The 14,980-nt window shown below is 33.9% G+C and overlaps 2 protein-coding genes across 2 annotated transcripts in view; both read right to left on the bottom strand.

Annotated features, from left to right (window-relative positions):
- LOC125876796 (oligouridylate-binding protein 1-like) overlaps positions 1–14,980 on the bottom strand; it is a 377,725-nt gene that overhangs the window by 235,944 nt on the left and 126,801 nt on the right. The gene's annotated exons all lie outside the window — the stretch shown is intronic.
- LOC125877309 (uncharacterized) lies at positions 8,573–10,992 on the bottom strand. The gene is made up of 6 exons (XM_049558641.1): positions 10,686–10,992; positions 10,340–10,578; positions 10,060–10,221; positions 9,260–9,352; positions 9,062–9,178; positions 8,573–8,947 (listed from the first exon to the last, which is right to left on the bottom strand). Exons 1-6 carry the CDS (start codon positions 10,990–10,992, stop codon positions 8,573–8,575), a joined length of 1,293 nt encoding a protein of 430 aa, XP_049414598.1.

The following is a 14,980-nucleotide window of genomic DNA, read 5'->3' as shown; positions in this document are numbered from 1 at the left end:
ACAAAAGGGGATTGAGCACATTGACCTTTTTCCTAGATTTGCTAGAAAATGATCTTGATATGTTCAATGAATAAGGAAAAGTACAAATGTGCGTTGAGTAATATAAGATCTTACTTTATTATGGGGTAAATTTCTCATAGTAAAATAACAATTGGGTTAAAATTGGTTAGCTAAAGGGAAAACCAACCATCAGTGTCTCGAAATTCTTACATAACTATACCGCCAACAAAAAAAAAAATCAACAAAATCATATGCATGGATATGTAATATATTTATATTATATAAATAGTGTATAACAATGTATATATGATGTACAACTATGTATCAGAGATATATATACATTCATATACACTGTTATACAATATTTATACATAACAGCAATTCATCTTCCTCAACTAAATGAATTGTTTTTCAATTCTGACTAGCTCAAATCCCCTCTAAAAGTCTCTATAGGAGATTATCTCGAGTTTTAAGTCTTTTGATATATTATTTACTCAAAACTATTCATGTTTGTGGTAGGTCAAATTTTAAAATTTGAGCTTCAAAGCTCTTCAATGGTCGATTTCAATAGACATCATCTCGAATCTTCCTTTAAACAATTCAAATTTTTGGATATGAATCAGCTCGATTGTTTAGATACATTATTCACTCAAAAGACTATTTACATTTTTTATGGATCAAATTTTAAAATTAAACTTTAAAACTCTTCGATGAAAAGCTGAAATCTTTTGGATTTCAAAGAGGTGTTTTGTTTATAAATGTGTGATAAACAATTGAGAATAGTATCATATTAAAAATGATGGCATAAATACTCACTCATATATAGTCATGCGATGTGGTGGAGTGGTGGGACTACTTCACGCTTAACCAAAGGTCTCGGGTTCGAACCCTGGTGTAATGACTCAGTCAATCATTTTTTATTTTTTTCGTAAAATTTACCGTTTTCCCTCCCATGATTGATCTCTAGTCTTCTATGTTTGAGTTTTGAAAAGTTGGCTTTGAACTTTGAGTTAAAAGTTGAGAATTTGGTAAGCTTTGAGTTAGAAAGGCTAAGTTGTTAACAAAGTGGTTTCTGGTGTCTTTTGAAATTTCAAGCGTCAGAATGGAATTATGTCGATTTCATCAATCCCGGAATGTGAAATATGATTGATGAGAGTTGTCGTAATTTGATTCCGAATCTTTTTGAGAATTTGAAGTCCCAAGTTGTGAAATTGTGGAATTTTAGCTTTTAGGTTGACTTTGGTCAACATTCAAGGTTCGGATGCTCGGATCAGAATTTTAGAGTTCCATTGGATTCGGGTGATGATTTTAGGCCTAAATGAGGTCTTGGTTGATTTTTGAGAGGTCCCGAACTTGTTTTAGTCTTTTTAGATGTGAGTTAGTTTCTTGTAATTTTCACGGATGTTGGGTTAAGGAGACCTTGAATTCGTATCTTGACGGTTCCATTGAGTCCAAAATGTCAAGTATAATTGATTTGCTTGTGATAGGCTTTCTGCTTAAGCGGGTTTCACTTAAGTGAAGATCAGACTTTTTAAAGGGCTCGCTTAAGCGAACCAGGGCTTGCTTAAGCGAACCAGGGCTCGCTTTAGTGATGGTCGGTTAAGTGAAGACTGGTTCGCGAAAGCGAGACCCCAATTTTTGCAAGGTTTGCTTAAGAGAACCTATGGTCGCTTAAGCGACATCATAGAGGGTTTTTCCTGCATTCGGAACTCTTATATGTCAATGGTTTAATATTGAAATAATTTCAGAGGTTTAGCATTTTTGAGTTTTGGGAGCTTTAAGGTGGCGATTTGGGCTAAAATTTCAAGGGGAAACTTTTGGGTAACGATTCTTAACTCTAAATCTTCATTTACTTATTATTATTTATGTATTCAAATCAAGCTTTAAAATTGAGAAAATCAGGGTTTTCTTCAAGAACCAAAGAACTTAGTAAAATGGTCATTTTGAAGTGGTGTTGATCCTTTTTTCGAAATGGTTTTCACTAATGAGTTCCTAAAGCCTTAAACATCATTTCAAGTATTGTTTCCCAAATTCAAACTTCCATTTTGGAATTGAGTTTTGAGTTGATTGACCCATTTCTCTATATAATTGATGAAGGGAATTATTGTTTCCGATGAGTGATTGTGAATACTTGATTATTATAGATTGTATGGCTTTAGAAATCATTCGAAAGGGGAAGACTCAGCTCTTGGAGTGATTCTTGATTGATTTAAGTCAAATGACTTCCTAAACCTTGTTTTCTAGTAGAATTCTAGTACTTCCTTCATTTCTTGTGTGTTAGGAGTAATAGGGATGAGGTGAATGGTTTAAATTGTCCACTTATTACATTTAAATGAATAAAAGGGGGTTGGAATGAAAAAGGCTAGTTTAAATGGGGTTGGAATGAAAAAGACTAGGTGTTGAACGTGATGATGTGAATTTCCTTATTGTGACCCTTGTTGATTGATTGATGAAATGTTTGAAAGCATGAATGTGGACTTGAGTTGAATGAATTGTTGTCTCTTCCGTGTGGTGTGATATTGCTTGTGTGAATTGATTATGAACACCGTGATGAGACATGTGATGATTTATGATGACGAGGTCTTTGTCGACGAATGTTGTGATGTCGGGGTCTTTGTCAGCGAGTGCTATGATGCCGAGGTCTTTGCCGGTGAGTATTGTGATATCGAGATCATTTTTGGCAAGTGTTTATAAAACTAATACTAAATGGTTTTGGCTAGTGATTTGATGTAAAACCGATAGGAAATGGTTTCTGCTAGTGATTTGATATAAAGCCGATGAAAAATGGTTGTGGCTAATGATATTGTGCCGACAGAAAATGGTTCCGGCAAAAGATTGATTATTGTGACTTGATGCCTTTGATGTTTATGCTAGACTTATTTATTAATTATGATTGATGTACTAGTGAGTGTAACTAAACTAGTTGACATTGAGATTGACTTATTTGATTAGTTTGATTGTTGAATTGTGAATGTTGACTGTGAATATTGGGCTTTGTGAGCCGTGTATTGTAGAATTGCTAGGTTGGGTTGATTTTTGTGCAGGTTGTAGTTTGAGGAGGTTCAGTTGGAGTGTAAGGGGTATTAAATTCTAGCTAGTTGCTTTGTTTAGTAGGTTGCTTGTTGGGTACCGTGTTGTTGGTGCTCACTCATTGCTTCTACACTTGTGTAGGTTCCAAGCCCAGATCTGTATGATCTTCTTCTTCTCCTGACAGTCGATGGCTCGTTGAAGAATCTGAGAGGTAGTGGCTTGTCATCCTGGCGGAGCCTCTTTCCCTTTTCTTTTAAGCTTTGTTCTACTTGAGAAACAAAGTATGAGACTTGTATTTATCTTTTGAATTCTGTAATTTCATTAGTGGCTTGTACATGTGACAATCGGGTTTTGGGGTATCGTTTAAAAGTTTTTTGCCTTTGTCGTGTTCTTGCTTTATATTTCCGCATTTTTTTTGTTTTCGTTGGGTTGAGGCTGATTTGTCTTAGTCGGAAAAGACAAGTGTCATCACGTCCATTTTTGGGTCGTGACACTTGGGTATGGAAAAAATCTTATTGGGAGTGTCACCCCAAATAGACCCTGCAATGCGCGATCCAAATTTAGTCGAGGCTCCAATATTGGCTTCGAACACCGGGTGGAAAACCAAAAAAACTCATTTGAACTAATGAAACTTTGTTACCCCTTATCCAAACATTTCACATCTATTTGCAGGTCAAGAGAACGAGAGACGAGGAAATGTTGTTTCTTGAATGGCTAATTAGAGTAACAAATGAAAATTGAGCCAATTTTGATTAGTAAAAGTGATCAAATGGTCATTCTATTATGAGGAATTTTCATAAATAGTAATAGTTTGGATAATAATTATGAATATTAGTTATAGTTTGGCTCATTACTATTTATAGTAACAATTTTAGAGAGGATAATGACGAACGATATCGAGAGAGATAGAGGAGAAAGGCAAGCAAGTAGTACTATCTTAGGTACAATCCGTATCTCAATTGAAATTTAAATACACAGATCATGAAAGATACACATATACACAATTTATTTTTCTCTCTGTCTCTTCCAAATCTTTCTCTCATGTCTCCTCTTTCTCTCGATCTCACACACAAATACACATATTAACTTTGAAGTTTGAAACATAGATACACAGATATACATTGTATCACCCTTTAAAAAAAAATACACAGATACAATATATATTAATATTTTGTGATACACAAAAGAAAAAAATATTGATACAATGATTGAATATTGTATCATCCGTCAAAGAAATACACAATTTTTCTAATATAATAGTATTAGTTTTTTCATACAAAATACAATCTTATAAAAAATCTTCAAGTATACATGTACAATTTTTTGAATACATAGATACAATTGGTTATATAAATAGGTATCAATTGAAAATGATTTAGTTTGATAATAAGTTTATCAATTTTTTTGATACACCGATACAATATTCTTTTTTTTGATACATGGATACAATTGGTTATATCAATCTAAGAAGAAGAGAAGATTCAAATGCGAAGTCTGATATATGTTTTCAATATAGTAATGCAAATATTGAACAACAAATCAAGAACCCATAATAATTTTTTTTGATATATCCACATTAATCTAATAAAAGATGATTCAACAATCAACAGCCACCTAGAAAATATTGAAAACCAAGAACTACATGTATAGGTAAATATAATTCAACTAAAATTTTAATGGAGTTTTCTATTAATATAAAAATGAATAGAAAGAAGAAGAAAGATTTACTAAGTGAATTGTAAAGAAGAAGAGAAAGAGGGTAAGAAGAAAACGTAAGAGGAGAAGGAAAGAGGGGGGGGGGGATTGAGAAGGGAACGTGATAGAAGAGAAAAAGAGAGAGAAAGAGAAAGAGAGAGGAGAATGAGAAGAAACGTTAGAGGAGATAGAGCAGGGGGGAGGAGAATGACGAGCGAGAAAGGAAGAGAGATGAGAAATTTGCCTAAATATAACCATGTTAGATAATTCTTTGAAAGTATGACTAGGTTATGTATATATGGTAGCTATGTTTACTTGGTTATGTAGTATTCCCAATTACTTCTTATCTTTAGTAGAAACGTTCAATGGTCCTTACGTAAAAAATTGTAACCCAAATCCAAATTTAAATCAATTGAAGAGCGTAATGTGTTGCAACTTCGCTAGCGATTGATCATAAATTTTTAGATATTTTCAGGAAATCAATTTTGGATGGAATTTGAATTGAAATTGCAAAATTGACCACATTTTTGGGAAACATACTTCACTCTTTTTTAAAACAAAAAAACAAACATGAAAAATGATTCATACTCATTAGTTCTAAAACTTATTTAAAATACAGATAAATTGGACACAAAACTATCATTTTTATAATGAGCTAGATAATTCATTATCTAAAAATCATAATAAGATATTTTAATAAAAAGGCTTAAGTCATCGACAGACACTTAAAGTTGTCCGCATAATTCACACATACACCTAAATTGAGGCTTGTACCTATTGAACACCTCTACCCTCTCGAATTTGAACCATTTGAACATTTTCTGCCTACATGGCATTTTGAGTGTGATTCACATACAACGAGTGCGTGAAAGCGTCTAAATTAGACTTTTTTTTAAATTAAAAAATCTATGTCTTCCTCCTTGTGTTTGCTGCCATTATTCTTCCACCTTACCACCAAGTAGCAGCTACCGTCACTGCCAGAATCATACATCAGTTACACTCTTCTTCTTCCACTTTTTATCCAACCATCATATCATTTTATTGTTTCATATTTTTCATTATCACCTCCATCACACCCATTTCTTTCTCTTCTTTTGAGGAATCACCACCACCTTTGCCATTAAAGTTGCTACTTGTTCGTTTTTTCTTCAAATCTAGAATGATTAAGAATTTCTTTCTTTTCCCTTGTTATTTTTTTCGGATCTTTGTCATATTGTTGATTTATGGAAGCAAACAAACTTACAAATTTGTAACTTAACTCTTATTTTGTGAGACTTATGGCGGGGTAAAAGGAACTCGAAGGGCTTATTCAGATCTTGCCGACTGATGACGATGAATTTTTCACTCATACAAGGCTACTCCTCGCAGGAGAAAGAAGAACAAGAACAAAAACTCAATACAACAAGTCTGACGACGACGAAAATGATGAAGTTCCACAGAATCATTATAAATCCTATTTTAACTCTAACCTTTCTTCATCTTCCGAGCTCTCTTGTCTATCCTTGATGCTTTTTTCAAAGTGAATTTCTCTAATTTACTCTTATTTTTACCATTGAATCAGTAAAATAATAATCTAAATGAATGTCCATGGACAGGGATGTGGTAGTGGGATAGCAGGGGAAGGGTTTTGGTGGGTCGGTCGGTCGGAATTAGAGATTATTTTAAACTTTTTTTAATAGTAAGTAATTTTATTTTCCTTCACATTAGTTTTCAAAATAATTTTTTTTTATCTAAATAACACATGTTCTTATTTAATTTGTTAAATTGCCACATCACCGCGAGTGTATTTCACTCATTTTATACTTTTAGCTGATTGTCTAAAAACTGTTCAAATGGTTCAAATCTGAAGGAGTAGAGGTGTTCAATAGGTACAAGCCTCAATTCAGGTGTCTAAGTAAATTATGCGGACAACTTTAAGTGTCTGACGATGACTTAAGCCTAATAAAAACTACTTATAGCACTACTAGAAAATAGGTATGTTGCAACACAAGAAAATTCATTGCCATAAACTCAAAGAGTGTTGCAATTGCATTATGGCAACAGAAGATGGTGTGTTGCATATAAGCATGTTGCGATATGTCTATAGTAACGGTTTTCTGGCAACAGTTGTAAACCGTTGCAATACACTATCTATAGCAACAGTTATTCTTTAGTCTAGGCCGACACTATTCAATGGTTGCTGCAACTGCTGCGAACCATTGCAAACGATATATCGCAACAACTTTATTATACAGCTCGGTCTAAGCTATTACAACGGTTCTGCTAAACTATTGCAACAGTGTTATTAAGCTATTGCAATAGACTTTTTTAATGGTTATTGCAGGCTATTGTAGGCACTGTGTATATTCTTTATTTTTGAAATAAACTATAATACAATGATGAAAATATTAAATCAATATGTACTTCAACTAGTAGCATCCATATTTCAAAGATAAAAACACATGATCTTGATTTACAATTCAAGAGTTAACATACATGATGTTCACAAAAATTAAGCCCAAACATAAAAATAGTCCTATAATGTTCAAGAGTTAGCATTCATTTAAGTTCACAAAAATTAGGCCAAAAAGTAAAAATAGTGCTAGAATGTTTGTAGATATATAGATAAACCAATTCTCTTTAAGTAACGTCTTCACTGCTTTCATCCCCGCTTTGCTCATTTTGTTCACCTACAATTTCAAAAGGGTCAACAATTAGGAAAGAGAAAGTTCAAAAATGAAAAGGGAAAAGAAGACACATAACTCCTAATTTTTACTCTTTTAGGACATAACCTATACTACCACATCACTTTTTTTAAAAAGAAAAATGCAAAGTTACTGATATTGTAGTTTGGAAGGGAGCAGAGAATTACAATAATGTGGACTTACCAAAGGAGGACAAATTGTTCAAGAACAACAAGTAGATTAAAGATAAAAGGGGTCATGATGAAAATAACTCACAGGAAACCATGACTCTAAGTGATACTACTAACATAGAGAAGCTCTAACTGTTCATAAGGAGGAGCCAAACCTATTAGGAAACAACTTGAAATATATAGCTATAATAGTGTACACGGATAAGGACAGTTTAGCAGCCAGTAAACACTTAGAAGAATTAGCACCAGGTGAAGAAGCTGAGAGGGAACAACTAAGTCAGAAATAAATCAGTTAGCTGACTACATTACAAGCATTGCACTTGAACAAGACAACTCAATCCATTACCACAGTTTTCAAGCTCTCCCCACCAAAGGACGAAAGACATTAAATTCCGATAAATCACAAATTACAATCCTCAGAATCAGAACTAGAAAGATTACACAGTCATAAACATGATATTTGTTGATCAAAATAGAACAGTTAAACACAAAAGACAGAGCAACAAATAGGAGCTACATAAAGAGGCAATACAACAAGAACAAAGTCGGTCACTATACATCAACAAACGATGAACCAAAAGGGAAAAACCAACAAATAGGGTTAGTATACTTTTACTAGAAACCAACAACACCTAAAATCAACCCAGATCTTGAGCACACATTTTAAAACCTTCTTAGTCAATTGATGTTTTAAGTTTAGTTCAATACTCCTAAACTATGCAAACAACAGTAACACTAATCTCGATAATATCAACTTCAATTAAAATAAAAAGATGATCGCAGTTGCACCAGCAATAATACAAGAAGATTGCAAGTGTAGTAGCACAAGAAAAAGAAGTAGAAGCAGATTAACATAATAGGTCATAAATGAAGATGAACCAAACAAGAAACTGCAAAAGCAGTAGTAGAAGAAAATGAAGAAGAAGGAGGAGGATTCTAACCTTGATTGTTGCTACTGGTAGATAAACGATGGATTGGGCGAATATTTGTTTCTCATGTTGACGAAACATCAAGTAATGTTGCCAAAACATTAACATCAATTGGTAGGCCTGAACGTTGAAGTTTTGTTATGACATCTTCTACAATTTCTTGTCTCATCGTGGTCTTTTGTTGGTCAAATTGTTCCTTCTGTTCCTCAATTTTTTCCTCCATTCTCAGCATTTTGTCTTCCATCTTTTTCACGAGGTCATTTGTTGCATTTGATGAGGCTTCAAAATTTCCCACTTTCCCTTTCAAAGTAGTTTTTGTAACCCCTCTTCCATATAATCTTAAACGTCCTGGATGTTCTGATCCCATGACAGAAGCAAATGCATCAATTGTCTCATTACCATCTTCATTTTGTTGCATTTCAATATTCTCCATATCAGCCTATAATGCAGTTTTATTATAAAAAAAACAAGAGAATTCAAGTACACATATAAAGAGTAAATATGAAAAAACAAATTCAAATCAAACAAAATAAAAATTAGATAGAAATCTCACAATTTTACTAGTTGCATCTTCATCTGTATCCTTGTATGATCGATTGGGCTTTCTTTTTCTTGTAACCACAAAAAATTCCTTAAGTGATGGAGTATCATTAGTTTCCCTCTCTTTTTCCTGTACACATTAAAAGTGGATATCAAACATCTTCTTTAAAATGCTATATGTTTTTATTCAATGCTACGCAGGAGCTCATACCAAATCATTGCGAACTAAAGCAAAGCTTTTCTTGCCAACAGTATGTGGATTCTTCAACTTTTTTCGATTCTCACTATTGGCTTTTGACATTTTCTACAACTAGAAGAGAAGTTCCACAATGATCAAGTGATTTTTATAGAAGAGGAAAGTTTTTTTCCAGTGACTAGTGATCTGTAAAAAAGTTGAGAGCTCAGTGGTCTCCCAGAAAGAAGAGACACTGCCAGTGATCAGTTACAGAAGAAAAGAGCTCTTTATATAGCTTAAAATATTTTGGAAATGAAGAGGAAAAATAACCACCAAATCAGCTAATCACAATATTCTCTTACTAAAAGAGAAGTAACTCAATCCATAAGGAATAAAATTCGACCAAGAAACATGTATTACAGGTTGTTCTCGGATCCAACAAGGACAGAAAGGAAAATGATAATATAAATCCCAACTTACCATAATTGAACCACTACCAAAGTTGTCATATAATTAAACCAAGTAGCAAGGATGGAAAGAAAACAATCATTTAAGAAAAATATTATATACTCAGAAGTATCAATTTAATAGTGAGATAAAGGTTCAATTACCATATTTAAGCAAGTACTATGACTGCCACAGTTAATTAAGGGAGTGATAAACTAGAATCAATCACAATATAGAAGTAAAATCAGTAACTTTCTTTAATTAATCTAAAATAAAATTGTAAAGAAGTTGGACCCACGAAACACTAAAATGAAGGAGATTTTTTATCTTTTCCTAAGATCGATGAGTCAAATAACTCTTATTTCGTATTACCAACTAGTAAGACTTACCTGAAATTTTTCTGAGTTCCAATATTTAAGAAGTTCCTTAAATTGAGATGTTGGAACATCATCAGGCTTTTTTTCCATCCGAATTTGATCATTAGCGTAGGCATCAAAGTGGTGTGTTTTCAAATCAAATTTATGCCTTCTCCAAGCTTCTTGAATTGGTTTTAAAGTTCATCTATTTCCGATTTCTGGAATATCATATCTCTCCTGAAAATTTGGACATTGAGTTAGTGCAATAAATGTTAAATATATTTAACTTACCAGAGAATTGAAAACTTCAAACCTTGGTATAATCCCACAAATCCTGTTTTGTGTCAAGCAACTTCCAATTTTCTATATCAAGAGGACAAAGGGTCGCATTCCTAGCAAGTGTACCGAGAAAGCTGCTCAACTCTTTCACGACATCATTACTAGGACCAACTGGCTGACCGACTTTATTCAGTACAATCAGTTTACGATCATGCCTTCCATGTATAGATAACATCTTTGTTTGACCTCTTTGTCTTTTTTTAGTGGAAGAGTCTACAATAATACATAAATAAAGATAACCCTTCCAAAGTAGTATTGTAATTTGATTTTATAATTAAAAAAGAAAAGTAATATTATAAATAAAATATGGATGTTCTTGCCTTGTTCTTCACATTGTTCATTTACTTCAAGAGCAGTAAAATTCAATTGGAGTTGTTCTTCTACTGGTTGCACTACATTGTTAGTTGAGTCAGCTTGTATACGAACTCCTGCCTCTGGATTGTGTGATTCTAGCACATCTTGTTCTTCTATTCTATCTGTTAGACGCTGACGCTTTTTGATCAGTAGATCCTTTCTTCTTCTAGCTAGCAATAACTTCTTTTGATTCGCCAAAGATGTGAGTGTTCCAGCTGGAACAGTTGCTCTTGTTTCTTTATTCCTTATTCTTGAAGACTCACGTTGTTTCATGACTACCAAGTATTGCTTGCTGTAAACATAGAGATATAAAGATAAGGAGTTAGACATCCCAACAGAATCAAGAAGATAAAGCAGAATCAGTGAAAAGAAGATTACAGTCGCAATAATATGAACTAGTAAAAAGGAGAAAGGGTGAAGCAGAAATCAAAATCACCACTTCTTGCTACCTGATTCACATAGGCTTTCTAAAGCAAAATCACTCAGCTCGTTTCAGCAAATGAAGCACTAAAGCAATCTTTAATATTTAGATAACCCAAAAAGACAGGAGTACACAATAATAATAAAATAGGCAAAATCAACATTCTTTCAATTGACTTTCAAACCAATAGTACATATAAGAAAATGCAATAGAGATATATAAGAAAAATCCCTTCGTCAATCATCAGCCACCATCCAATCCCAATCGACATCATCAAAGTCCTCATCTTCTTCTGATGTGTCCATATCTTCTTCCATATATTCTGAATGTTGATCATGAGTTGGCATATCAATGACATCACCAGGTACATCTTCTCTTGACCATCTGAGATCAACATCAACATCATGTATTCCATTTGGTCCTTGCATAATAAACATCTTTCTCAATTGGATCCTCTACATAGAAAACTTGATACACTTGAGATGCCAGTACAAATGGATCTTCAGTATTGCATAACTTGTTGAAGTATACCCAAATTAATCTATATTCATCTACTTCATTACGAACCAATCACATTTAAACAACACAACACTAAAGCAACCCCAATAATCAATCTCTATAATATCTTGACTAACCCCATAATAGACAACTTCTCCATCAATGGGGTTTTGGTCTCTAGCACTAGCAAAACTATTAGTCGTTGCTGATAAAGTCACTCTATAGTTCTGGGTCTTACCTTGACTATCTCATTTCATTGTATGAAATTGATATCCATTCATTAAATATGTTGTATATCTTTTTGCCGCAGTATTAGGCCCTTTAGCGAGTTGTCGTAAATGTTCAGGCACTTCTGCAGATTTAACTTTATCCTTAAACCAGTTGCCAAATTCCTGACTATGATTTTGTGCTCTAATCTATGCATTTGATCTACTATGATTGTCAATTACAGTCTTATGTTCCCTACAAGCAAGCATGTTTCAAATTAGCATGTTTCAAAGTTCTTATCATATAAAAAATATTGAAGTTTATAATAAAAGTGACAGATCTTACATGATAAAGGTCTCCATTTTTTCATCTCCAGCATTAAGCAATACATAACGATGTATATCAACACATAACTGGTGATCCATGTGAAAATTATTGCCTTTGCTTTTTTTCTCCCTTCCAATTGGATGGCCAAATTTAGGGAATATAGGTGACAAATTATCTCCCTCTGTTTCAGTTCCCTGCTCATCCTCTAATTGGTATCGACTAAATTTTGTTTTCACCCCAGCATGTAGGTATCTAGAACATAAATTCACGCGCTCTAGTGCCACGAATCCCTCTAGTATTGATGCTTCTAGATGAAATCGATTACGAAGAAGCCCCTTGAAGAAACATAGGTTTTTTTCAGTGGAATAAATCCAACGAAGATGTGTCGGACCCCCAAGCTTAATTTCATTTACTAAATGGATGGGCAAATGTACCATTATATCAAAAAAAGATGGAGGGAAAATCTTTTCAAGGTCACATATAATCTCATTGATCTCAAACTGCATTATATCAAGATCTACTCGCCTTATCACCTTGCTACTTATGACTTTAAAGAAGTTCCCCAACCGAATCAAAGCCATAGAAACTTTTTTGGGCAACACTTTTCTAACAACAATTTGAAACAAGTAATGCATTATGAAATAAGCATCATGGCTCTTGTATCCTGATATTTTCATCTCATCCACTTCCACACATCTTGATTTATTTGAAACACAACCTTTTGGTAATTTGGCATTTTTAAGAACAGTGCAAAATAACTTCTTTTCTACTGGTTTCATGGAGAAACGGCTTTAGCCAAATGAACTTTTCCATTATCATCTTGTACTAGTTGAAGCTCCTTTCGTATCCCCATTTCATGCAAGTCATATCGAGAATTTACATGGTCTTTTGACTTTCCAGTTATATCCAACAAAGTCCCGAGCAAACTGTCACAAATATTTTTTTCAATTTGCATCACATCAAGATTGTGCCTCAGTTTGTTATGTTCCTAGTATGGCAATTGAAAAAAGATGGATCTTTTTTTCCATGGACCCTCACTATCACGACGCTTCCTTTTTTGGCCCTTTCCGAAAACATTATTGAATTCACGCAACTCTTCTAATACTTATGACCCTGATAAGGGAGTAGGTGCAGATCTGTGATCTTCTTTACCATCAAATGATTTCTTATCTCTTCGAAATGGATGATCATTAGGTAAGAAAGCCCGATGACCCATATAACACATCTTACGACTATGCTTGAGATATTGAGAGTATGTCTTATGATTACAAGTTGGGCATCCCTTTCTTCCTTTTGTGCTCCAAACAGAAAGCATTGCATAGGCTGGAAAATCACTAATTGTCCACAATAAGACTGCATGCAATTGAAAAGTTTAGTTAGAATCGGCATCATATGTTTCCATCCCAGTTTCCCAAAATTCTTTCAATTTTGCAATTAGTGGTTGATGGTAGACATCAATATCCTTTCCTGGAGACGATAGACCTGGAATGATCATACATAATATCATATACTCCGGTTTCATACAAATCCATGATGAAAAAATTATAATTCATTAACATAACAGGCCATGTGTCACGACCCGAGAGCACCACCTAGTCGTAACCGGCGTACTCAACCTCTTGGAGGTCTAATACAAGCCTCTTAGCATTCATTCATCGCATAGACACTAAAACCCACAAGGAATAAAAAACTTTCTTCACACACGAAAAAACTTTCATTAAATAACAAGCGGAAGACTTTCTAAACTTTATACATGATGTCCCAAAACCATCTAATACTTGAATACAACATTGGGACTAAGCCCACTCAAAACTATAACAAAACTACAAGACATAGAGGAACATGTTGGTTATTGTCCTCGAATCTATAAGGACTCACCAAGTCTTCATCTTTAAACACCTTAGAAACCTATCCATCAACCATGGAATATCAACATCTCCAAAAATCCCTACATTTTAGTCAAACGGGAAATAAAGGGGTTAGCCCAATTAAGTACTAAGTATGGAACCATGCAAAAACATGCTAACAAAGACATTTGGTTGAAAGTTATGCCTTATGCCATTTTAGTAAAACTTCATGAACATTGACATATTAGGCATATTATAGAACATAACCAACATATAAGACATTAACCACATTATAGACATACTCAACACTTTCACCAAGTAACTCATTTCATCATCCAAGGACTCTTATCTAAAGTTACCCTAAGACACACTTGAGTGAGACATCAAGTGACCGCCCATACAACCTCTTCACACACACCTAAGTATTCCTCAAGGATACTATAGACAAAAACCATCATGCATCAAGGTAACATACTAAGTAACTCACTTCATTACCATAAGCTATTCATTCAACAAATCATTTAGACAATAAGTCAACATTTTTGTTTAAAGTCATTTAGGACACATTCATGCTTTTAGGGGACTTCACACTTTAGTCAAATAGACTTAGGGAAGTCACTTTAGCACCTTCAAAGCCAACTCGTGCCATGTGTAGATAGCATCCCATACTATTACGTATACGTTGTAGAACCTATCAAGTAACTAGAGTTCACACTAAAGGTATCAAGTTTTACATTTAAAGATCCAAGTGTCAAGAGCGCTCATAGCACAAATTTCCAAGAGATTCAATAACAAGGCTCACCCAATATGTACGTCATGTCTTCGCACCAAGCACAAGCAAGTATCAAGAAGGGTCGACACCCTATATCAAGAAGGGTCAAAGCCCAATAATCAAGAGAACCAAGAACCATATTAAAAATGGCTTCCTAGTTCGAACTTAAAATGGACAACTTCCATTCTT

Source organism: Solanum stenotomum, chromosome 9 (assembly GCF_019186545.1).
Source record: "Solanum stenotomum isolate F172 chromosome 9, ASM1918654v1, whole genome shotgun sequence".
Classification (NCBI taxonomy): Eukaryota; Viridiplantae; Streptophyta; class Magnoliopsida; order Solanales; family Solanaceae; genus Solanum; species Solanum stenotomum.
The sequence above is the reverse complement of the archived record's forward strand: the minus strand, read 5'-3'. Positions and strand labels throughout refer to the sequence as shown.

Excerpts from the sequence above, each read along its gene's own strand:
- LOC125877309 (XM_049558641.1), bottom strand. The coding sequence starts at position 10,992 with ATGAAACAACGTGAGTCTTCAAGAATAAGGAATAAAGAAACAAGAGCA. Across the intron at positions 9,353-10,059 it reads GGAACTCAGAAAAATTTCAG|AAAATGTCAAAAGCCAATAG; the intron begins GTAAGTCTTACT and ends TTCTAGTTGTAG. Across the intron at positions 9,179-9,259 it reads CTTTAGTTCGCAATGATTTG|GAAAAAGAGAGGGAAACTAA; the intron begins GTATGAGCTCCT and ends TAATGTGTACAG.